Raw genomic sequence first — 25,830 nt, forward strand, 5'->3', positions numbered from 1 at the left:
AGTTGGGGGAGCGCCTAGGGCCCAGGAAGAAAAACATCAGGCCTCACTCATTTATGAACCATCCCTGAGGGCAGCTTGTACCACCCTGATACCTCTAGGGGCACCTTCTTACTAAAGCCCGGTCTTTGTCCCTTCCTGAGAGCATGAGTTCCTGCAGGTCTTAAGTTTCCAGTGCTTCCATTCTTGGACACTCTTAAAGCTCATTTTTGCTAAACACAGTGCTAGGCACAAATTTACTTTAAAAAATAAATGTAATAAACCATGCCTGTGTGGAAAGTGCGTTAAACATCTGTAGCTTGAAGCATCTTTGTTTTTCGGCCATGCTGTGTGGCTTGTAAGATCTTAGTGCCCTGGCCAGGAATTGAATATGGGCTCCAGCAGTGAAGGCGAAAAGTTCTCAACTACTGGATCACCAGGGAATTGCCAAGAATCATTTTTAAATAAACACATACATCACCATCAGTGAGGTGAAAAAGAATTTTGCCAGCGGTTCCCCTGCCAGTCCCCCTCCTCACCACACCTGCTCTTGATCACGTTCCTTGCTTTCCTTCTAGGAAACCACCTTTGGGTCGTTTATGATCATCACTACCTGTTTTGATACTCATCAGTTTGGTGATCTTGGGCACTTGCCTTGTGTTAGTTGCTCAGTCATGTCCGAATCTTTGTGATCCCAAGGACTGTGACCCAGCAGACTTCTGTCCATGGGGTTTTTCAGGCAAGAATACTGGAGTGGGTTGCCATTTCCTCCTGCAGGAGATCTTCCCAACCCAGGGGTCAACCCCATGTCTTCTACATTAGCAGGCAGATTCTTTACCACTAAGTCACCAGCCTCTTGGAATTTTGTTTTCTCAGCTATGAAATGGAGATGGATTTGCTCTCAGAGAGGCTGAATAGCTCCTTATTATTAGCACACAATCCAGGGCTAGTTTATCAGGTTCAAGTTCCAGCTTTGTTACTGACAAGCTGTGTGATGTTAGGTGATTCACCTAGACTTCCCCTAACTTTCTACTTGTAAAGTGATGTTGCAGTACACAACTCTTAGGGTTGCCCTAAGGAGTAAATGGAGCAAAATGTTTAAGAGCACTTAGAACACCACCTGGGGTGTGATAAATACTATTCATAAAAAAAGCTACGTATTGCTTTCATTATGCTTTTGTGTGTATGGGGCATAAAAGTTAATGGAAGATGATATTAATGTATGGAGATTGGATTTTGCCTCAGTTTTTGAACTGGTAGCCAGAAAGTTTCTGAGTTCCTTCAGTCTTTCATCTACTCTATTTTCCCAAACCCCACTTCTTACAGCTACCAAATTGGTTGGCTAGACCTGTACCAGGGTCCTAGCCCAGGCCATGACCCCTCGCCTGGGTCAGAGATGTTCTTTCTCTGATGGGATTCATGCAGCGAGTAGCACAAACTGATGCTGAGATTAAAACAGCACAAACTTTATTCAATGGCCAAAGAATGGAGAAGTAGGAACCTAGTGTGCAGATCAACTTCTTGTTCCAGTTCAGGTAGAGACACCAAATATATAGAAGGTTCAAGGTAAAAGGGAGGGAATTGGAAAGAGGGGGAGGAATATTCATGAGTTATCCAAGGACAACACTGGTTTATGGAATTCTGCAGGCCCAAATACTGGGGTGGATAGCCATTCCATTCCCCAGGGGATCCTCCCAACCCAGGGATCAAACCCAGGTCTCCTGCACTGCAGGCAGATTCTTTACCAGCTGAGCCACCTGACCTCCTGACCTGCCTCTTGAGAAATCTGTATGCAGGTCAGGAAGCGAAGGTTAGAACTGGACACAGAACAGACTGGTTCCAAATAGGGAAAGGAGTATGTCAAGGCTGTATATTATCACTCTGCTTATTTAACTTATATGCAGAGTACATCATGAGAAACGCTGGGCTGGATGAAGCACAAGCTGGAATCAAGATTGCTGGGAGAAATATCAGTAACCTCAGATATGCAGATAATACCGCCTTTAGGGCAAAAAGTGAAGAACTAAAGAGCCGCTTGATGAAAGTGAAAGAGGAGAGTGAAAGAGTTGGCTTAAAGCTCAACATTCAGAAAACCAAGATGATGGACCAGAGGTCCCATCACTTCGTGGCAAATAGATGGGGAAACAGTGGCAGACTTTATTTTGGGGGGCTCCAAAATCACTGCAGATGGTGATTGCAGCCATGAAATTAAAAGATGCTTACTCCTTGGAAGAAAAGTTATGACCAACCTAGATAGCATATTAAAAAGCAGAGACATTACTTTGCCAACAAAGGTCTGTCTAGTCAAAGCTATGGTTTTTCTACTAATCATGTATGGATGTGAGAGTTGGACTATAAAGAAAGCTGAGCCCCGAAGAATTGAGGCTTTTGAACTGCAGTGTTGGAGAAGACTCTTGAGAGTCCCTTGAACTACAAGGAGATCCAACCAGTCCATCCTAAAGGAGATCAATCCTGGATATTCATTGGAAAGACTGATGTTGAAGCTGAAACTCCAATACTTTTGCCACCTGATGCAAAGAACTGACTCATTGGAAAAGACCCTGATGCTGGGAATGATTGAAGGCGATGACAGAGGATGAGATGGTTGAATAGCATCACCAACTCAATGGACATGAGGTTGAGTAAACTCTGGGAGTTGATGGTGGACAGGGAGGCCTGGTGTGCTGCAGTCCACAGGGTCACAAAGAGTTGGACACAACTGAGTGACAGAACTGAACTGATTCAAGGACAAGGCTGTGGTTTGGATCTGGAGACCAATGCAACACCTCTTCTCAATCTATATGGGTGCTAGTGGGTGTGTCAGCATATGCTAATATATTACAATGAGCATATTACAAGACTCCTGGGCTAGTGGAAGTCAGCTATGTCAACATGTTGGGCCTAGGTGATTATCTAAACAGTTCTTGTTTCTTCTCTTTGCAGCTTCCTTCTGAAACTTAGATAAAAGTAATCGGTCTCCATTTGAGAGAGGGGCAGGGATGTGGTTTTGGAGTGACAGCCTTACATTACCAGTAAGCAACAGGATATTATGGAGGCTTTCTGTAACTAAAGTGCCATTTTTTCCATGGAAATAAAATGCACATATAAAATTTATCATCTTTTAAAACTGTGCAAATCAGTGATTTTTAGTACATTCATAAAGTTGTAGAGCCATCAACCACTATTTAATTCTAGAACATTTCCATCACCCCAAAAAGAAGGCACATTCTGATTGCCAGCTATTTTCTGTTCTTCTCTCTGGTAACCATTAGTATATTCTCTGTCTCTATTAGTTTGCCTATTCTGGACATTGTGTATAAATGGAGCCATATACATCGTGTGGTCTTTTGTGCCTGACTTCTTTCATTTAGCATGTTTCTAAGGTTCATGACATAGCATGTATGAGTACTTCATTCCTTTTTATGATCAAATAGTATTCCATTATTTGAATATACCACATGTTTATTCATTTATCAGTTGATAGACATTTGAGTTGTTTCCACTGTTTGGAAGAAAAATGGTGAACATTTGTGTACAAGTTTTTATGTGAACACATGTTTTCAGTTCTCTTGGGTATATACATGGGAGTAGAAACACTGGGTCATGTGATAACCCGAAGGTTAGCTTTTTTTTCTAATTAATTAATTTCTTTTTGGCTGGGTCTTTGTTCCTATGTGAGGGCTTCCTCTAGTTATCGTGCATGAGCTTCTCATTGTGGTGGCTTCTCTTGTTGCAGAGCACAGGCTCTAGGGCCTGGTGGCTCAGTGGTCGTGGTGCATGGTTTTTGTTGCCCCACGGCATTTGGAATCTTTCCAGACCAGGGATCACACTCATGTCCCCTGGATTGGCAGGAGGATTCTTAACCACTGGACCATCAGAAAAGTCCGATGATTAGCCTTTTAAGGAACCACCAGACTGTTTTCCACAGCAGCTGCACCATTTTTACTTTTCTACGAGCAGTGTATGTAAGGGTTCCAATTTCTCCACCAAAGTGACATGATCAGCACTTGGCTCCACATATTACAGTTAATGCAGAATTATACAGCACAGCAGGTTTCATTGTAAAATCCTGTCCAGCAGTCTCCTGGCAGAGACAGTGTTTCTTTCTGGAACTAAACGATGACTTCTGAAGTAATGTGATGCAAAGAGCTACCTGGACACATCCTTGGCCTGTGATGTTTTTTGCCTAAGGGCAGCCTGCTGGGATGGTCAGGCTGCAGGATGGGTGATTCCAGCCCATACAGGGTGCTGACAATCACCCTATGCTGGCCATCTCCAAACAAAGTTAATAACTCAGGCCTTTGGAAGCTCCACACAAGAGCCATTTTAGGATAGATTTGGCTCCTAAGATTGCTAAAACTTTTAATCTCTAAAGAGTAAGTAAAGAGGATTCAAGGAAATGTAAAACATGCTTTAATATCTCATACCTAACTTTACTGAGGAATGTTAAAAAATGAATTTCCCATTTGGGGCTTTCAGCTGAAGCATCATTTCTCTTGCTATTTTATTACTTACAGTATTCTCTTCACTTCCTCTGTAATTTATATAGATTTTTGTTTGCAATTTAAATTGAATCTCTTTTATTTTAATGAGGATACGAAATAGGAAGATATGGCAATGATATAACTTCCATCTCCAATATTACTGCCATATATATTCTTTAAAAATAACTTTCTTAGTCTGAAAAATCTAGGGCAAGGTCATTTTTGTGCTGTACCTGCTTTATCAGTCTACATGGTTATCTTTAAATGTCCCCAAACATGAGAAGTCCCAAGAGTGATCTTTTTTTTAATGGTTGAAATGTATCTACTGAAAATGGGTTTTTTTAATTGGAACTTGCCACTTTTCCTACCACAGTAATGGGAGTTTACTGAATGGGAAGCAATTTCAGCACTTAAATGTGCTGATGTTTTGTTTCTTAATCACTTTAATGAGTTTCATACAACTAGAAATGGAATAGAATTTTCAGTGGAAATATAATTAAACGGAAAAGTCATTTCCTGTACTTGTAATTTCCACCTGATCATTTCTGTATTCACCTCCACAGAATATCTGCCTTATAGGCTTATGTCATCAGTGTTAGTCACTCAGTCATATCTGAATCTTTGTGTCCCCATGGATGTAGCCCACCAGGCTCCTCTGTCCGTGCAATTTCCAGGCAAGAATACTGGAATGGGTTGCCATTTCCTTCTCAAGGCGATCTTCCCAATGCAGGGTTTGAACCCAGGTCTCCTGCATTGCAGGCAGATTATTTCTGTCTGAGCCACCAAGGAATGTAGCGATATTTTAATACCCATTAACTTGCATAGTTCACTCAGGTCATGAAAGCTGAAAACAACAAAAATACGTAGTAAGTTTTCTTACAAATCAAGTGCAGCAAGACAAAGTGTAACTTCAAAACCGCAATTTTTCTTTTTTAAGGCTCATATGTATACAACTTTATCTAATTTTGCTTGAATTGCCAATGTCTTACCTATATCCAGATCGGTGTTTTAATTATGCCTTTTCAATCTGGACTGCTTGAGAAGGCAATGGCAACCCACTCCAGTACTCTTGCCTGGCAAATCCCATGGATGGATAAGCCTGGTAGGCTGCAGTCCATGGGGTCGCTAGGAGTCGGACACGACAGAGCGACTTCACTTTCACTTTTCACTTTTCACTTTTCACTTTCATGTGTTGGAGAAGGAAATGGCAAACCATTCCAGTGTTCTTGCCTGGAGAATCCCAGGGACGGGGGAGCCTGGTGGGCTGCTGTCTCTGGGGTCGCACAGAGTTGGACACGACTGAAGTGACTTAGCAACAGCAGCAGCAGCAATCTGGCCTGCTTAAGACTGTTCTCAAAGACAACAGTAACATGAGTCAGTAAAAACTGAAATGCTCATGTTTGAATGATTTTGCTGAGAAGCAGTAAACAAGAAAGTTTTACCATTTTGCATTGTGATATCAACACATAGAAGGCCACTGATTTTGTTTAATTTGTTCTAATTATCTAAATGTAGTTCAGTTCAGTCGCTCAGTCGTGTCCGACTCTTTGCGACCCCATGAATCGCAGCACGCCAGGCCTCCCTGTCCATCACCAACTCCCGGAGTTCACCCAGACTCACGTCCATCGAGTCAGTGATGCCATTCAGCCATCTCATCCTCTGTCGTCCCCTTCTCCTCCTGCCCCCAATCCCTCCCAGCATCAGAGTCGTTTCCAATGAGTCAACTCTTCGCATGGGTGGCCAAAGTACTTGGAGTTTCAGCTTTAGCATCATTCCTTCCAAAGAAATCTCGGGGCTGATCTCTTCAGAATGGACTGGTTGGATCTCCTTGCAGTCCAAGGGACTCTCAAGAGTCTTCTCCAACACCACAGTTCAAAAGCATCAATTCTTCGGCGCTCAGCCTTCTTCACAGTCCAACTCTCACATCCATACATGACCATTGGAAAAACCATAGCCTTGACTAGACAGACCTTTGTTGGCAAAGTAATGTCTCTGCTTTTGAATATGCTATTTAGGTTGGTCATAACTTTCCTTCCAAGGAGTAAGCGTCTTTTAATTTCATGGCTGCAGTCACCATCTGCCGTGATTTTGGAGCCCCCAAAAATAAAGTCTGACACTGTTTCCACTGTTTCCCCATCTATTTCCACTGTTTTCCCATCTATTTCCCCTGAAGTGATGGGACTGGATGCCATGATCTTCATTTTCTGAATGTTGAGCTTTAAACCAACTTTTTCACTCTGCACTTTCACTTTCATCAAGAGGCTTTTGAGTTCCTCTTCACTTTCTGCCGTAAGGGTGGTGTCATCTGCATATCTGAGGTTATTGATATTTCTTCCAGCAGTCTTGATTCCAGCTTGTGTTTCTTCCAGTCCAACGTTTCTCATGATGTACTCTGCACAGAAGTTAAATAAGCAGGGTGACAATACACAGCCTTGACATACTCCTTTTCCTATTTGGAACCAGTCTGTTGTTCCATGTCCAGTTCTAACTCTTGCTTCTTGACCTGCATACAGATTTCTCAAGAGGCAGGTCAGGTGGTCTGGTATTCCCATCTCTTTCAGAATTTTCCACACTTTATTGTGATCCGCACAGTCAAAGGCTTTGGCATAGTCAATAAAGCAGAAATAGATGTTTTTCTTTTCAGAATGGACTATTGAAATAACTTCATTTGTAAGTTTGGTATATTGCTTTTGAGACTCTAGCAGGCATTTTGGAAAGGTGGTACTTTTTTTTAATCTTAAATGTGAAACTTGCAGGTTTTATATTTCAGTGTGCAAGTTGTTGACAGGCTCACTGTGCATTTAATTAATATAGTCCAGTTGGATTTACCTAAATGCACATTGGGGAAAATAGTTTTAGGCTTGTGATTAGATAAGTAATTTAAAGCCAAGTCAGTCTCAACTCGTTCTTTTTTTTTTTTTTTTACCATGCCAAGTGGCATATCAGATCTTAGTTCCCCGGCCAGGGATTGAACCTGCACCTCCTGCAGTGGGAGTGTGGAGCCTTACCCACTGCACAGGTAGGGAAGTCCATCCTTTTTTTTTTTTTTAAGTAATTTATTTATTTGTCTGCACTCAGTCTTTCTAGTTGCAGAGAGTTGGGGGCTACTCTCTAGTTGAGGTGCTTGGGCTTCTCTCTGGGGTGGCTTTCCTTGTGGAGCACGGACTTTAGGGTACATGGGCTTCAGCAGTTGTAGTTCACAGGCTCAGTAGTTGTGGCGTGAGGACTTCCTTGTTCTGCAGTATGTGGGATCTTCCTGGACCAGGGATGGAACCCATGTACCCTGCTTTGCAAGGCAGATTCTCAACCACTGGACTAGGGAACCCTCCTCCTTATGTTTTTAAATGCAAAATTTTTCAACAGGATGGAGCTGAGGTGCAGACTTTCACTAGTGGGCCTCTTCACCTTAAAGATGGAGGCAACAGCCACTTTCTCTTTAGCAAGTCTACAGTAGGGTTTCCCCTTACACAGTGAGTAGATTTGTTCTGGGTCACATCCTCTCTCCATAAGCACTGATGACTCACATTATGTGGGACAGTCATTTAATATCACTGTAATCTGTTCTTCCTAAATGATTTTTCTTATCTTTCACATGTACAGTATAGCTATCTTGGTAACTACTAGCTTGACAAAGCTGTACATTTAGTGATGCTAACAGAAGTGTGGGGTCTGTGTCCTGCTTAGGACTCATCTGAGCTGTAGTCTCTGTAAAATTAGACCATAAGACCTCTCCCAAATGAGATGCTAAATGGCAAGGAACTTTGTAAACTATACTATAAACCTGTTCCAACATGAGGTTTTGGTTTTTTAAACAAATGAACCCTGAGAAAATCTCTTTCTGTATTTAGTCTTAATATTCATTGCCAGGTGTTTCTTGAAATAGTTTCTTTCATTGCACAATGGTGTATTAAAAAGTATTTTCCATGTCTTGTATATTATGAATTACTAATCTTTTACTATTTACTAATTTATTTCCAGTGCTGCTGTTTTACTATTCTAGGTGCTAGATATAATCTCAAAAGTTTTGTGGTTCCTCAAAGTTAAACTGAAAAGAAACAGCCTTTCCAGACCAGGACTATGCAAACTCTTCATCTGGGCACTTCAGGGTCAGGTAGCAGTAATTAAGGCAAGTTGGATTGAGGTTATTACACCACAGTGCTTCCCTAAGATTAGACTCCTCTAGGCCATATGATTTAAGTAGTTTGAACACCTCACTCATCTTTTTCTTTCCCTTATATTCCCTCTTTGAACAGATGTTTATTTAATGAAGGGAAGAAAGGAAGTGGGAAAGAGGAGAGAATTATAATGGTTAGAAAAGAATAGTGAAAAGGTTATTTCGATTATACTTCTGAGGAGCTAACTAGCAAGTTAAATAAGTATTTGAATCCACCTAAATGTGGTAAAGTGGAAAATATAAAATTATCTGGAAGAGATAAAATGACAAGACCGAATCTGGGTTTAGGGACTGACAGACTTAGCAAATCGTGTATTTAAATCACCAGAATCTATGAGACTGACGCACTACCTACTGTGCTAACGAGGTACCTTGCTGCTGCTGCTGCTAAGTCACTTCAGTTGTGTCCGACTCTTAGCGACCCCATGGACTGCAGCCTACCAGGCTCCTCCGCCCATAGGATTTTCCAGGCAAGAGTACTGGAGTGGGGTGCCATTGCCTTCTCTGATGAGGCACCTTGCTTGCTTGCTTGCTAAGTCGCTTCAGTCGTGTCTGACTCTGTGCAACCCCATAGACGGCAGCCCACCAGGCTCCCCCATCCCTGGGATTCTCCAGGCAAGAACATTGCAGTGGGTTGCCATTTCCTTCTCCAACACACGAAAGTGAAAAGTGAAAGTGAAGTCGCTCTGTCGTGTCCGACTCCTAGCGACCCCATGGACTGCAGCCTACCAGGCTCCTCCATCCATGGGATTTTCCAGGCAAGAGTGCTGGAGTGGGGTGCCATCGCCTTCTCTACGAGGCACCTTAGATCACCAAAATTTAGAGCCATGTACATAAGTTTTCAAATGTTTGCTGAGTAACAAAGAAAAAAAAACATTTAGGAGGAATCTTTATCTTCCCCCTGAAGTTCTTTCTTTTCGGCTGCATCGGGTCTTGGTTGCAGCAGCAGGATCTTTTGTTTCGGCACAGGGGCTTAGTTGCCCCGTGGCACGTGGCCTCTTAGTTTCCCACCCAGGGATCAAACCTGTCTCCCGTGCATTGGAAGGCAGATTCTTGGCCACTAGACCACCAGGGAAATCCGGCCCTCCCACCCCACCTCTCGCCAATTTCTTTATGTAAAAAAGAAGACACAATATTCAAGTGATGGAATGTAAATCTTTTATTAAACAGTTGTCTTTCCACAGTAGTAAAGCTTTGGCACATACAGTATAAAAAATAATCACCAACCATAATTAGACCAGATTCCTCTTATCAACTGCATACTAAGTATCTTCAGTACAATTTTTTTTCCATATAAAAATACTGGGAAAAATTGATAAATAACAGGTAAGAAAAAGATATTTCTAGGCAATTACTAGAATCATTTGGAAAAAGTGAGTACTGTGGCTGTTCTGAATACCACAGTACAAAGGACATGCTGTTCCTACAATATTGCGGGCCAGTCAGTTAAGTGGAAGCAGAAGTGTTCAGGTAACTTTCCTACTTAAAATTTTGGTAATATCATTTCAAGACATTTTGTATCTTGGTTGGTGCATGTGCTTCCCTATGGATCCCAATCCAAATCACAAGTTAGAATCACTTCATTTAAAATAGCGGCATGGAATATTTTGAAGAATAGATAACCTACTGCTCCCATGAATGAGAAAAGTCTTAAAACACTCCCAGGGTGATGCTTGGAGAAGCTGTGAGTTGAGCTGAAGCTGGAGAAGTTACTCCAGAGCAAAGGGCTTAAGAAAGGAACACACTAACATGGGGTCTGCGAACACCACTCCAGTTTGGATGGACCTTGGCAGAGATCCACGCTTGTTTCTCTGGGTTGGAAATATTACTCTCGGGAATCTTCTCTGTCAGCCTGTACATCCAAAGGCATGAAGCACTCAATTGGGCAGTTGACATTCTGTGAAAATAGAAGAGAGAAGAAAAATCAACAGCAAATACTGTAAAGCCTACAGAAGAAAAAAGGGGAAGGGTGGCTTCTCTGACAGTTACTTATAGATGGGAGAATACTTCTAGCTTTAATCACTTGAGCTATACACTGGGCAACAGGAGATGCTCAAGAGAACCCACATTATATTACAGGATACAGTATTCTCCTCTTAGGTCATGTAAAAGAGCTTTTAAAAATGTGGTTCATTAAGAAGAAAGGTACCTATGGAAAGAGACTCCCTACTACATGCCTAATTGCCTATTAAGGAGAAACGTGCAGGGCGCCAATGTACTTACAGTGTTTGTTCTCTGATGGTATCTCTGGGAATACTGGTTGTAGGAGTGGGCAGTGGAGCCTTCGTTACCCGGTTCAGCCCCAGGTCTGCGACAGTTGTCACAGCGCCAGCCCTGAGAGCAGAGGCATTTAGAAGAGGTTTAGGATAACACAAGAAGATTGCAATTTAGTGCTTGTGTCGAAGAAGAATTTCAGTGCTCAAGCTGGCAGAATACACGCAATTTATCACAAAGGAAGTGTTGGTGATGATTTCATGCATTTATAACTCAGAGAATACATTCTGGCTAGCTTCTCACGATTGTACAGCTGCCTTTGTTTATGCTTTTCCTTTTTCTTGAAATGTCCTGTAAACTCCCATGTATGCTAGGTCACTTCAGACTCTTTGTGACCCTATGGACTACAGCCACCAGGCTCCTCTGTCCATGGGATTCTCCAGGCAAGAATACCGGTGTAGACTGCCATTTCCTTCTCCAGGGGATCTTCCCAACCCAGAGATCGAATCCATGTCTCTCATGTCTCCTGCATTGGTAGGTGGGTTCTTTACCATTAGCACCACCTGGGAACCATCTGGTAAGGCTCATTCCACTCCTTTCTTAATAAGCTTTCCACACTAGATGAAGGGAGAGGTTTTCCTAGAGTCCTAGGGCTTTTAAACCCACTCCAGTACTCTTGCCTGGAAAATCCCATGGACAGAGGAGCCTGGTGGGCTGCAGTCCATAGGGTCCTGAAGAGTCGGACACGACTGAGTGACTTCACTTTTCACTTTCGTGCATTGGAGAAGGAAATGGCAACCCACTCCAGTGTTCTTGCCTGGAGAATCCCAGGGATGAGGGAGCCTAGTGGGCTGCCATCTATGGGGTCGCACAGAGTCAGACACGACTGAAGCGACTTAGCAGCAGCAGCAGCAGCAGGGCTTTTAAAAAGGACGTAAGATCACTTGGACAGACACCCTTATTTTACAGGTAAGGGTAAAGAGACCCAGATAAATGACTGGCTGTGAGGAGCCTGAAAATCACACAGTGACTTGCCACCCAGCTGGGTGAATACCAGTCATGTTCTTTCACTGGAAGGTCCTGGGACTTTCCAGTCAAGTGAGCTGCCTTTTGCCTAAATTAACCTGAGTTGGGCTTTTTTTCTTATAACCCAAAGAAACCTAAATAATACGATCACTTTCTTTTTTATATTGCCAGTTAAATATTTCAGAAGTATTTTTCCATTTAAAAGCATATTCCCATAATACATTACCAAGACAATTCAGGTAAATACGTATTATAGAATCAATGAATCTTGCTTTCATATAAATGATGTAATAGTACCCAGTCCTGTCTCTAGTGTTTCATTTAGCACTTTGCTTTAGAACAGGTGTCACACATGAAAGATTTTATGTGCATAAATCAAGAGGCAGAGTCTAAAGTGAGACCAAAACTGCACAACAAATTCACTCACCAGCACCCATTTATACAATGAGCACATGACTAGAAATGACTAGGTTCTGTGATCTTTATACATGTTAATAAGAGACTGAAACTTCCCCTCTACCCAACTACAAGTGGTGGGATAAGATCAGAGTAGCTTCCGGGGCTGCCCTCAGCCAGACTCCTGATGACCCTTCCCTGCTGCCAGTTTAATTTTCCTAAAAAAAAAAAAAAAGAAACCCACCTTCCATCACGTTCCCTTTCTTCCTGGACACCTGCAACTGGCTAATACCAAAGGCATCAACTGGTGAGTCCTACCCAGGAGTGTGAGCATGTTCTTGAGGTACCAGAATTTGAAAAAGCTATTGGGGAGGGTATGTTTTCATTGAAAATAAAGCAATGTTATGTTCCATTGCTTTTATGTGAGTTACAAAGGCATTTTATTTTGAGATTTCGAAGATTAGAGGAAATACAGGACTTTGGATTAGAGGAAAGAACAGGACTTTTTTGTTATACTGAAGTAAGACAGATTAGAAATGGTTGAGAAGTACTGGCATAAATAATGGCCTTGCAAGGCCCTCCGTAAGTGGCCCCCATTTCTTCCCATTCAATGTCTTACCACTGACAACAGGCAGAGGGTGATTTCCCCAGAGCCCACCTGTGCCAGCTCCGTGCCATCCCAGGAGGTGTGCTCTCTCTGCTTCCCTGCTGCCTCAACCACAATTTGCTCATCCTAAACCCCAGCCAGTTCATGATTCTCTTGTCCACCAAACCTTGCCTGCTGACATCAGCCTACCTGGGAGTTGGATTTGTCAGACCCACTTAGAACCTGACTTACTCAGCCTGACTTTCAGTGTATGCTAATTTAATTTAATGCCTCCAACTGTGTTGTTAAGATCCGGGACCATCTTTCACTCTTTTTATTTGTCCCATATTCCTGAGCACAACACCTGACCTATGGTAGGCATCTATTTGGGATTAAGGGAGGATATAAAGAAGTGATATTTTCTAAGATCTGGGTATTATTCAGAATATTTAACAGCAGTGTCACAGGGCACCTGCCCATCAGAATGGAGCAGAAGGCCTAGTGCTCCCCAAACATTTAACACTTTAGTTGCTGAAGAACGGAGGCAGTCTGAGAATAGAAGGTGTGGGGGAGAGGCTGAGGTTGCCAAGAAAGGGGAGAACTGGAAAGGGGTATGCGGTAGTCTTATGTGCCAACAGGAAATGGGCACCCATAGGAAGGGTAACTCTTAATCATTAGCACAGAAACCTCCCCCCTCATCTAAATAGCAAGGAGCCTGGACTATCTGGTCTTACCCGCTGGCCTCCAAAGCATGTGCAGGAGCAAATGGCACCAAGATATTCCTTCTGCCACTGTTCTCCCACGTGGTAAGTCTTCCCATCGTCATAGCACGTGGCCTCATCTACACAGACACACAAGTCAGAAGTGTTTACAGACCGATAACAATAATACAGACTTGATCCTTCTATGAGGGTGGGTTCTGTTTTTTTCCTAAGTTTGTATCATCACAGCCCACATCCCACATGTTAATAGGAATCATCCGTACAAGAGGTACTGCTGTACAGATCTTAGGGCAGTATTTCCAAAGACCAGATATAATGAACTAGAAAAAGTTCAATGCCAAGACAGAGAGCATATTTTAAAAGTTGAATCCAAAGACTTATAAAGCTTTCTTGTAACATTTCACTGCAGATTATAGTCAAAATACTCAGGTCGGAGAAGTGCTAAAGCGCCCTACGATAACATTAAATCATGGCTCATTTTTGAAGCCTATCTCTGCTTTGCCAAATCAAAAGATTAACAAACCCACTGTTCACTCCTCAAGAAGATCTAAAGTCAATCATTTCCAGGGATGAGAGTTACAGCTTAGTAATGAAAAGCAGGAGTATTCAATAGGCACTAAAAATGATCTGTGGCAACGTACGAGGATCACACTTGAATTCTCCTTTTCCATTTCCAAGACACGTGCAGCTCATCATCTGGCCATTCTCTCCCTGACGATCCCACTTCTCTCCAATCTTGTAGTTCACTCCATTGTCATGGCACCATTCTGGGAGGTGGGGAAAATCAGAGGCAAGGAGTTACTGGCATTTCTGACTCATACGACACTGAGTGAAAGGGGACATGCCCCCGAATTTTCAAAGCCCTGTATCTGGAAGGAGTAGTAAGGAAAGTTGAAGGTCACGATTCCTCTGACAAGCCACTTTTTTGGTTAGATTTTAAAATATTATCTTTGCAGCTTAACATTTTCTCAGACATCTTAAGAACCAATTTATTCCATCATAATCATTTCACGAGAATAGTCAACGACCTTCATTTGACTTCTCCCTATTAAGATTTAAAATTGGGAAGGCTAAACTAGGATTTGAGTAGGTTTTTAGGAATAGATCATAGATGAAAAGTCACTTTCGCAGAGATCCTGGGTGCAAAGTTCAATTAACCAAAAAACAAAGATCGGTTGGCTTCTTATAAATATGAAAAGTGAAAGAATAAACCTAAATATCAAAATAAAAACAAAAGTAATGATAAATCAATGGTTGTCATTCCTACAAATAAAACTGGTTCCAAGGAATATCTAAAATTCACAGTTATATATTCTTTAACTTCTATACATAAAAGATGACTTTTTAATCTTCAAAGTTTATACTAAAAACAAACTTCAGAAGTTTGTATAACATACACAACTTCTAGTTTATCAACAAGTCAGTCATTCCTAAAACTTTAAAAATGTTATTCAATAATTATGACATCAAGGAAAAAAATATGTAAGTTGAGCCAAAGAATCACATAAATCAGCTTACAGCTCTACTCTCATAACTGTGCCTAAGTACTTACATAGGTAATAAATACATAGACTTAAAAACAATTCAGTTTCAGAAATTAAAAACCACCTAATTGATACCAAGTGTTAAAGCTTCCAACTCCTAAACAGCAGTACGACACTTATACAGCTCTTTCCATTTTCAAACGGTCAAGCATAGTAGTTCTGCATTGAAAAAATTAGTTGTTTTTATATTTCAGTTTGAATTAAACTGTTTCAAATACATAAGTAAAATACTCTGAAAATCTTTAAAGTCTATTATGTTGTATTTTCCAGAATACAATTTTTGTATGTGTATGTAGGAGGCTTGTTATAAGGCATAATGGTTAAAACCTATAAAAATAAACCAGTTTTCAATAATAATCACATCTCCTAAAAACACAGACATAAATGCTAATACTAAATCTCAAAGCATGATAAGCAATTCCTAGGATTATTTTAACTAAAACATATTTTAAAATATTAAAATCTCTTTTAATTAAAAATCAAATATTTTTCAACTGAAGTTGATTCTTGACTATCTACAAATGGATAATCTTTACTCTCTAGATTACTTGGCAAGGTTCAAGCTATCCAATGTGTGTATGTGTATGTATGATATCTGTGTACAGGAGATGTGAAAGAGTTAAGTGTGTGTATATACTATGATATGTGTGTATTTGGTTTGAACTGAAACAGAGTGTTTGTGAGTATAAATGTTCATCTCTTACCATGCTAAACACTAAAGATTCAGAGATTTGAGGTTTCTTTGTGTCTCTGCTACCCTTCATTAGACTTGACTCATTAAGCCTGACTTTATTCATTTATTTTAACAAGAAAACTTAAAAAATCATATTACCATTGCAAATTAATGTTTAATAGTCATATTGAAATACAACCTTTGAGATGAAGCCATATTCAACAAGTAAAATTTCCCATCATTTTTATATGATGCAAAATGTTACTTTGAGTCAAGCAATGTCCCTTCATTTGCTTCATGTTTGGAAGAGGCTTGTCTGCCAAACATGCTTCCTGGCACTCTGTGCGATTGCGTGGAACTGCAAGAGATGGACAAAGCAAGCTACTCACTAGATGAATCGCATCTGAAATGACCACTGCCAAAGCCTAAGCACTGGCACGAGAGTTTAAAGCCAGAATCAGACAATCGCTCCCACTCCTCTCCAATGGCATAATGGGAGACCGTGTAGGGGTCGAAGCAGGAGTCATCTGTGGGCTGACTCAGGCCCTGGTCAACTACAGGAAGAAAGAGAGAAGGAAAAAAGACATTTTATTATAGCTCTGGACCATAAGAAGAAAACCAAATTATCGTATATGATGACTTATTCTAAACCAAAAATCCCAGCAGCATTAAGAAGCACTCATGTGTTCCATCAGTGCATCAGCTGCTCTAATGAACAATGCTTAGATTTTGCTGGTCAACACTTGCCACAGCCTCTTAAAAGGAGTCCATCTTTCATTTTTGCCCTCAGTTCTAAAAAAAAAAAAACTACATAATTTCTGGTAAATATAATTCATAGAACATGGAACAGATTGTGAGGCAATTAAGAACTTCATGGGGTGCAAACGCTGGAAATTCCTCTCCATCAGTATCTGAGTGACCTTAAGCTAGTAATATAATGTTTCTCTGCCTTTTTTCCTTCCTTGGTAATGTGGGGATAATAATAAAAATACTTCCTCCTGCTGAGGATCTTGTGAAGATCACATGCGATCATGAATTCCAGGTGTTGGCCTATTGCCAACACTTAGAACATGCTCACCAAATAAAGAGTAATTATTAGAGGGCGCCTTTTGCTTTTAATGCAAAAGTCATAGCAATTTTATATACCATTAAAATGTAATCACATAAATGTGATAAGTCACTTTCACTGCATGTTTTGCATAATCGTGCAAAAAGCCTAGATTTTGTACATTATTGTCATAATGGTCAGACTGCTTTACTTTTATCAATAAACCCAACTGTTCCAAGTAAAAGGAAGTAGTGGAATATCAGTGACTTATGAATCACTAATGGAATCTCTTCATGTTGTCTAAGATCCAGTCTTTTATGTTTTGTGAAAGCTGATTTTAAAATAATCTATGCAAATAAAGCATGCTTCAATTCAGTCTCTAAAAATTAAATAAACTAACTTCTGTGACTTTGAATACCACTGCGTACATTTCTTTTCACAGTGCAAAAACAAAAAACTCAAAAGCAATAATATTTGAAGTGCCTAATATTTTGAAAGGGATCAAACTGGAAGAAAATAAGAGTTTTGTTAAAACTAAGACATCTGTAATGTCTCAGAGCTGGGAGAACCTGGCTAGAATGCAGAATATTACTGTTGGTAATGAGTCGGAAGGAAAAATGGAAGGAACTTAAACTAAGAGGTTTTCAATAACCCTCCTAAAAATAACCAGAAGTAAAGTTTTGGAGATGGAATCTTTTTAAAAAACGATGAGGAAAAAGCACAAAGTCCTTTGTGCTCTTGAAAATTCCTTTCATGTGGCATTCTACTTGCAAAACCACACGAAGCAAAAGGTGTGCATTAAATGGATATATAATTCAATAAGCATAAAATGATCCACGACCCCCCCCAAAAAAAATTCAACTGCTAATTCAGAGGAGTTTATATGTAAAAGAACACAGTGATCTATCAAATGAGAAAGAAGGCTGAGGTTAAGTATCTGGCCATAGGAATAAAACCTATCACTGGGCAGATAGAATTTAGGGTTAGGAAATAGAGAACTCTCCGGTGGGAAGATTCATGGTTCTGATTATTTCTCTATTTCATGTTTCTGGTGAATCTTTAGCTGTCGAAGTTTGAAAAGCTAGCTGATACACTACTGGTTTAAAAGGACTTTCTAGGGAATTCCCCAGTAGTCCAGTAGTTAGGCCTTGGCACTTCCACTGCCATGGCCTGGGTTCAATCCCTGGTCAGGGAACTAAGATCTTGCAAGCCACAAGGCATGGCCAAAAAACGAAAACAAACAAATATCCAGGTGCTATAAAGAAGAGTCAATGACCATTTAACCTCTATTGCAGGTTTGGGCCTCTATAATCATGAAATATCAGCTAGAATCTGCCTGCCAACACATGAGATGCAGGTTCAATCTATCCCTGAGTCAGAGCCCCTAGTATTCTTGCCTGGGAAATCCCATGGACAGAGGAGCTTGATGGACTACAGTCCATGGGGTCACAAAGAGTCAGAGACAGGTGAGTAACTGAGCATATACACACAATCATGAAATAATGTGGGAATAAGGGAGCTCTTTGGACAGAAATGGGCTATGTTGGTAGCATTTTACATCAGGAACAAAACCCAGCAGGCACTGATATATATATGCAGATAAGGAATTTCCTTTACAGGTAATCACCAGGACTTCCCTGGTAGCTCAGATGGTAAAGAATCTGCCTGCAATATGGGAGACCTGGGTCCCAGGTTCAATCCCTGGGTTGGGAAGATCCCCTGGAGAAGGGAATGGAAACCCACTCCAGTATGCTTGCCTGGAGAATTCCACGGACAGAGGAGCCAGGCAGGCTACAGCCCATGGACTTGCAAAGAGTCAGACATGACTGAAGTGAGTAACACTTTCACTTTCAATCATTTCAGTACTTAAACATTACTCAGGAGCAGCAACCTAGTAAGATGAAGAGGGTCTGGAAATAGAGATCTGGAGACTTGTGTCCTGTGTCACACCCGGTACTTACAGCTGGAACTCAAGAGTGTTGGACTAAACAATATTTGAAGTCCCTTCCAGGCCTATCACCCAATCATGTTTGAGACTCTTTCTTATTTATTTTACAAACATACCAGGATACTTTGAGGGAAAAAGGATGGAATTTAAAGTTGCTCATTTTCTTCATGGAATTATTTCCCAAAGTCAAAAGACAAAAACAGGAAAAGAACAGTCGCTTGAAGAAGCATCACTGGGCTGGTCCACAGTGTGCCCGAATAACCTGGATATTCACATACCAGAATTGCCCACGGTAACCACCTCCTCGCGAACCTTCTGCCTCTGCTGGTCTTTTACTGCCTCCACTATGATGTTGTAGGTGGCCCCTCTGGTGAGGCCCGTCAAGGTGGCACTAGCAGAGGTTCCAGGAACTCGGAACTGCAATGATTAGCACATCCAAAGCGGGGGAGACAGTGTTACAGTGAGGAATTGACACGACTTCCCCTATTCTTTTCTCAATAACCCCTACTGTGTAAACAAGCAAAGGGAGACAAATAAAAATGGAGAGTGCAAAGGTCCCAACCAATCAGGGAGTGAAATGGAACTTAAGTGAGGGGTCGTTTCTATCTGCCATATTTTCCTGCCCCAAATCTACCCTGTGAGCGCCATAGCTACCAGGAACCCTCACTAATTCTAGAGACAGCCTCCTTTTCGCTCTACTTTAGCTGCAAGTCTGGGCAAGCGGAAGCCCGGGCCATCCCCCCTCACATAAAAGGGGGACACTGTGCTATGTGAGGGACATTCATCCCACCAAGTGGCATCTGACTCCAACATGGGGTCCTTCAAACACTTTGTTTGAGGGGCAAATCCTCAAACTCCTATTTCTAAGCTCATAAGTCTTCAGTTTTTAAAATTCTGCCACTTTCTAAAACTAAGAAAACAGTAAAAACTGATATCAGCAAAACAAATTAAAGAAGAGAAATTTCAGTGAGCGAATCAATCACTTATAGGCACTGCTTCAGCCAAGGTCTTTCTCCTTTGACATATGGTAGATAATGGGATTTGATTCTTCAAGGACAAACCATAATGACAGCATTTGAGCCCTTCCTAAACAAAAGTCAATTCAGGCAAGATCTCTCTCTCTCTTCTAAGATCATTTCTTTGTCTATATTACTGTGGAACCTCAAACAATTGAGAGTAACAGAAGTAATTTTATTCTCTCCACTAAATGAAAGCTAATGACACTGTCTGGTACATCTCTTAAAGTAGAGTCATCTTGAGATTAAAAAAAAAAAAAATCAGGACTTTAAGGGATAAATTTATACATATAGCTGATTCACTTTGCTGTACAGCAAAAACTAATACAACACTGTAAAGCAATTAAACTCCAATCAAAAAAATACCAAGACTTAAGCACATCACATTTCTAAGAGGTCCTAGAAGTAGGGTCACTGGACATCAGAGCTTTGGTCATTTCAGTAGCCTAGCTTACTTCTTCCCCAAGTGTCCCAGAAGTAAAAGGAAACAGGAGTTACCTGTAAGGGTTCTTCATCAATGCCAACTGGATGACATGAAATGATATACTCAGAGCTTTCCTGGAATGGGGTCCATGAGATGGTTGTCTGAGAGAGAGCTTCTTGGCCTGTAGAAGCATTTGGATTGAGTCCCACAACGTGAGGGTAGAGATGATGGTCTACGTCTCCCCTGGGGACATGACCAATTTGGATCTCCTCATTTACATTCGGCGGATACGGTCTTGGCCTATGCCTTACGGGGGTGGCCGTGGTGGGCGGTGTGGTTCGCCTAAAACCATGCTCCTCAAAGATCATTTGTTGCCCAAGACTGGGCTGCTGACCAGAAGTGCCGGGAAGCTGAATACCGTTTCCAGTGTCATACCCAGGGTTGGTGATGAAAGGGGTCTTTTGAACTGTGGAGGGAACATCCAAGATCTCTGGTCCATGAAGATTGGGGTGTGGAAGGGTTACCAGCTGGGGGAGCTCATCTAGCCAAGAGAGGTTAGAGCCAAAAAAGCAAAGCGTGTTAAGCTCCCAGAAGTAGCCTCAGGAAGTCATTATCAATTCAGGCAACAACAACTATTTTACAATCTAATCAAAGCTCCTGAAAAATTAGCAGTTTTTAAATCACAAAACACTTTTTTTCCCCAGAAAGAAATCTTTATGATTTTTCTCAAAGTTTTCTTTATAGTTTAGAAGGAAAAAAAGTGTTAGTATGAATTTATCATACAAAGCTTTGAAACGCTAAGCCACATAAAAGCTGCCTCTGCTCGAATTAAGCCTAATGGAACTGAAATATGCAGGCTTTTTTCCCCTCTTTCTCACTTGAGAATCATGTTATAATTACTAGAATCTAGACTAATTATATCAGCATCTGAAGTATGAGAATATCAGAGGTTTGGTGCAGTAGTTTTTCATCATTTGAAATGTTAAGAATAGGTTAAAACACATAACGTAAAATTCATTTAAAAATTCTATCAGCATAAATAAAGCATTTTATTCAAATTAAACTGAAATTGGATAAAAAGTAAGACATTATTTAGTTCAAGCTTCAGAAACCAAATAGTAAATAAAGACAAATGAGAAAGAGTTTTCTCTTCCCTCCCCTCTTTTTATAAAAACACTTTTAACTCCAAAAGAATATACAGACCAACAGCAATGATCGAAACTTGGCTTTTACATTCTAATATCTGGTTTGAACTTTCTAAAGATGAATAAAAGGTCTTTATAGTGACTGGCTAGGAAAAAAATAAAACTGAACTCTGCAGATGGTCAGGCCATTCTTGCTATCAAAAAGCACAACATACATGCTAGGCTGTTAGAGGAAAAAGAGTTCCATGAGAAATACATCAAAACCCGGAGCATTTTTTCACTGCAAGATAAATCGTCTGTAATTAGTTTTGTCATGGCCGGCTCCCCATTACCCAGAAGGTGCTCGTTACCTGTCTTTTTCCTCCCAATCAAAGGCTCACTCTTCTGATTGTTCTTGAGGGCAATGACTTGGATTGTGTACTCTGTTCCTGGTTCCAGACCTGATGGAAGGACAAATCATTACATTACATCTGTGGGCTCAGCTCATCAAATGGAAGTTGATCTTTGAAGCAAGCATCCTCTCTTCAGCTGGTCGCCAGCCTCTTGAAAGGCAATGGAGACTTTGCTTTGCGTCTGTAAACACTCAAATACTCTGTATACAATGGGCACTTAGCAAATTAATTATCTTCCTATCAAATCTGACACCCGAATAAGCACTTTAACTTCTCTGGGGTATTCTTTTAACATGTTGTCTCATCTGCTCTTTGAATTCAATAAAACCTATCAGCATTGTACACTGCCAGCGAAATACACATTTAGGAGCAATCAATGCAGACTGCATACATGAATCTACTTAGTGCCTAGGCCAGACCACTCCCAGTGGCAGGATCAATGAAAAGTCAGACTACAGAACAGTGCTCTGCAGAAAGAATGTTCACTCTTTGTGTGGTCCTGGTAGGAAGTATCCAAATCAACACCTTCCATATCTGATTCTGTTTTCCTAACTCCAAAGTTTCTAAAAAAGCAGTGTTTCCTGGTACCTGTATGTTCTATAGGATATTTTAAGTCAAGATGATATCCTATATACACAGTTTTAATTTCTTGGACAAAAATGATACCAGAGGCCTATGATCTCTTATTCCCCATCCCAAGCACACTCTCCAGTATGAGTGAGAATCAATTTGCCTCAAGAACTATCCTGAGAAACTGGATAATGAAGGCCATGAGAGGTGGCACTCTGGCAAATCTTCTAGCTTATCTTTCTTTAGGTTGCCGAGTAAGAGAACAGTGTCAGCATTTGGTAGTTTGCTTTGAAAAATGTCTTTTTCTAGGAAGAACTGATAGGTGTTTGGCAAACATACAGCAAATAAAAAGATTCCAGAATACCATTATGACAGTACTGAAGTTATTGCATTTTCATGAATTCATGACTTCTGAGATGTATTGCACTTAACAGCTCCTGTGTAGACAATGCCCTCTGAAGTTATCAGAAATGGGCTTCTTGATCTGATGGTAGAGCACCAAAGACACAGCTGTAGTCTGCTAAGCACTTTGTGTGTCCCAAAGAGTAACAAGGAAAATGGTAGCATGGATGCAGCAATACCAGTAATAGTAGCTTCTGTGACACCAGGGCGGGGCCGAGGGACCACTTCTCTAGGAGGGGACCCAGGCTTCTCGTACTTGATGATGTAACCAGTAATCCTGGCACGGGGTGGCTGCCATGATACCAGCAGGGAGTTGGGTGTGGTGGCCAGGAAACGCAGGTTGGATGGTGCATCAATGGCTAAAAGAAAACAAAATTACATTTATGTAAAAATAAACATTTATGCATTTCCCTAGACTTTAAAAATGGACTTGAATCTAAGAATTCTATAAACTGTAAAAATGATTCACTGTGATCTTAATACAGAAGTATCAACCTCATTTTTGTTGCTCAAGTCCACATGACTGATCATACATACATATAAAGGGGCATTTCTTCAGTAGAAAGTGTAGTTACCAGTGGAGGCATCGATGACCACAGGGGAGCTCCGGGCATTGTCATTCAAGGTGTACAAGTGGATCTTGTAGTCAGTACCAGGTTGTAAACCTGAAATTGGTAAAGAGATGATTTTTATCTGATCTCCATTAACTAGGAAAATTTTCAAACTCATCTGTGATTTTCATGATTCCTCCTATCATTGCCTACTTATACAAACCACTAAAGTGGTTCAAACTGAATAAATTAGAGCGTGGTATGGGTGTTAACTGTCCATGAGAAATATATATATATCAAAAGAAAGGCACTGATGCACACAAAGACAATTCCTAAAATAAATTTTAAAATACAAAAATGCTGTGTTAAAAGTGGCCATTTTGGTGATAAATAGGGGTGAGGACCTATTATCTGTGTTTTAATCTGATGGTCACTGGTTGGTAACTGGGATCAGAACTTTAAACCTCAAAAAGTTCTAAACTGACCCAGATATTAAACATTCTCTGACAACAATTTTGATCTCTGTGAAATAGTACTGTTTCCTTTTTAAATTTAATTTTGCTTTACAATCTACATAAATGTTAAAAACTATACATTCTTTCTGAGTTTCTTTTGGATTTCAAGCATTCGTATAATTTTTTTTTTTCATAAGAAAGGGTTCATTGCTGAAAGATCAAATTTGATGAATGGGACTTTCTCTGGCAAACATTAGCAAAACCAGGCATTTACAGGACAAAATTTTTGATCACAGGATGAAAACAGGTTGTAAACAATAGAGCTGGGTTATCATAAAACACTGAAGATAAATTTAATCAGTGTAAGTGGTAGAAAAACTAATAAGCTAATTTATGTTGTGAATTGCAATTAACAAATGTGGTCAGAAGAGTGGGTTCTCAGACCTGTGATGGTGTAACTTCTGACATCTGGCCTGATGGTTCTCTGAATTGGGGTCTGGCCATTTGCTGGGATAGCATCAACTTGGAAGCCGGTGATCGTCTCAGTCTTAGTTCTCCAGCTAATGGTGATGGTGGTCTCAGTAGCATCTGTCACACGGGCCCTTCTTGGAGGGCTGACATCTGCATGGGGTGATAGCCATAGATTAGTATTAGTGCCTGGCTGGCTCATATAGTTAAGGTTTTGATACTAATTTTTTTTATATACCAAATATATCCATTTTTATATATTACTAATAATGTGTAGATTTTCTCCTGTGGCAACCAGAGAGAAAAGCTGCCAGTAATCAGGAAAAAAGAAAATATTCACCTCGTGTATCTGTTTTTTTGAGAAATGAAAAGCTTTAGAGATATGGCCAGTGTTTTCCAAGGCTGGCTTTAGATATCTATAAATACCTCAGCAAGTGTTAAAATTATTGTTATCACAATATAAAATATATGTAGTAACATAAGGAAGGTATATATATTATACATGTGTATATAATATATATATAATAATACATTGCTAGTATTTTGTCATTCTTATAAGGATTCACATTTTTTCTCAACAGGTATGATGCCATCCCTGCTTTGTAGATCAGAAAACTTTGACACTTTATTTGATTTCTGAAAGAGAATAACTGTGGGTTATTGATATTGCAGAAAACAAGAATCTGGGCCACCATTGTCTAATACTCACGACACTGTTAAGATACAACAGAAGCCGGCATGCCGGCATCCCCAACCTTCACTCTATGAAAACAAATTCTAACCAGTAGAACAGAACCTAAGTGTAAGTCCTAGTTCATTGCACTAACACTATCACACCATGATTCTATGTATGTGCCAGTACACCACTTTCTAGAGAGGGCCACAGAAGTAACTCAAAAAGATAGGTAAGCTAATCAATTTCCAAATCGGGAATCAATCCATTGTTAACTTAGTGATCTAGAAAGCATTTGCCATTCTTTAATTTTTGTTTATAAAGAATGTTAATCAACACTAAAAAGTTTGATTACTCACTCTCCAGAGTTGTAACGACTCCCTGAGCCGGTCTGCTTGTCAAAGTGTCCTTAAGAGCATAGACACTCACTTCATATTTGGTGGCAACCTAGAAAGAAGGGCACGGTAAGCTTCAGCAATGAGATATTCTGAAGCCCGGGAATTTTCACTCCAGCATTCAAAAAAATGCAATGGTTAGAAAAGAAAAAGACAAAGCTAGCGAAAACCACAGACATTCTTAGCTTAATCTGCAGATGATCAACAACATATTTAACTACATGACTTTAAAAATGTATTTAGGGTTAAGCCCAAGTAAGCTATAATTCAGTTATTTCCACTCAGCTGACACAAAATGAGGAAAATGCTATTGGCCTGTTTTCTCCTTTGTGACTTGAAAGGTGCAAACCATGAATTTGTCTGATCATAGAGAGAAAGAGAATAGTCTTATCTCTGAACCCTCTTTCTGTAGTTTCTCCTGAAATTGGCCTTATGTTAAGAAGTACACTAGTTTCCTAGGTACCTGGCTAGCTCTTTGCATGTACCTCTAGAGGTTAAAAATGACTTCAGGAAGGTAGTATTAGGCTGTGTTGGTAAAAATTGGAGAG

The 25,830-nt window shown here is 40.4% G+C and overlaps 1 protein-coding gene across 12 annotated transcripts in view; it reads right to left on the reverse strand.

Moving 5' to 3' along the window:
• Window positions 1-9,778: 9,778 nt before the first annotated feature.
• The window catches only part of FN1 (fibronectin 1), a 69,268-nt gene continuing 53,216 nt past the window's right edge, over window positions 9,779-25,830 (reverse strand). For 4 of the 12 annotated variants that reach the window (XM_061384129.1, XM_061384100.1, XM_061384094.1 and 1 more), the window contains 12 exons: window positions 25,247-25,334; window positions 24,191-24,367; window positions 23,316-23,405; window positions 22,920-23,099; window positions 21,727-21,816; window positions 20,306-20,772; window positions 19,070-19,208; window positions 16,185-16,349; window positions 14,220-14,345; window positions 13,591-13,697; window positions 10,858-10,968; window positions 9,779-10,531 (listed from right to left, as the gene is read on the reverse strand). In XM_061384129.1, the coding sequence (XP_061240113.1) occupies window positions 10,460-10,531; window positions 10,858-10,968; window positions 13,591-13,697; window positions 14,220-14,345; window positions 16,185-16,349; window positions 19,070-19,208; window positions 20,306-20,772; window positions 21,727-21,816; window positions 22,920-23,099; window positions 23,316-23,405; window positions 24,191-24,367; window positions 25,247-25,334 (1,812 nt within the window). In that variant the 3' untranslated portion in view covers window positions 9,779-10,459. The remainder of the gene's footprint in view (window positions 10,532-10,857; window positions 10,969-13,590; window positions 13,698-14,219; window positions 14,346-16,184; window positions 16,350-19,069; window positions 19,209-20,305; window positions 20,773-21,726; window positions 21,817-22,919; window positions 23,100-23,315; window positions 23,406-24,190; window positions 24,368-25,246; window positions 25,335-25,830) is intronic. The other 8 variants (XM_061384138.1, XM_061384084.1, XM_061384110.1 and 5 more) reach the window with 2 other exon arrangements.

Source organism: Bos javanicus, chromosome 2, assembly GCF_032452875.1.
Source record: "Bos javanicus breed banteng chromosome 2, ARS-OSU_banteng_1.0, whole genome shotgun sequence".
NCBI classification, from domain to species: domain Eukaryota; kingdom Metazoa; phylum Chordata; class Mammalia; order Artiodactyla; family Bovidae; genus Bos; species Bos javanicus.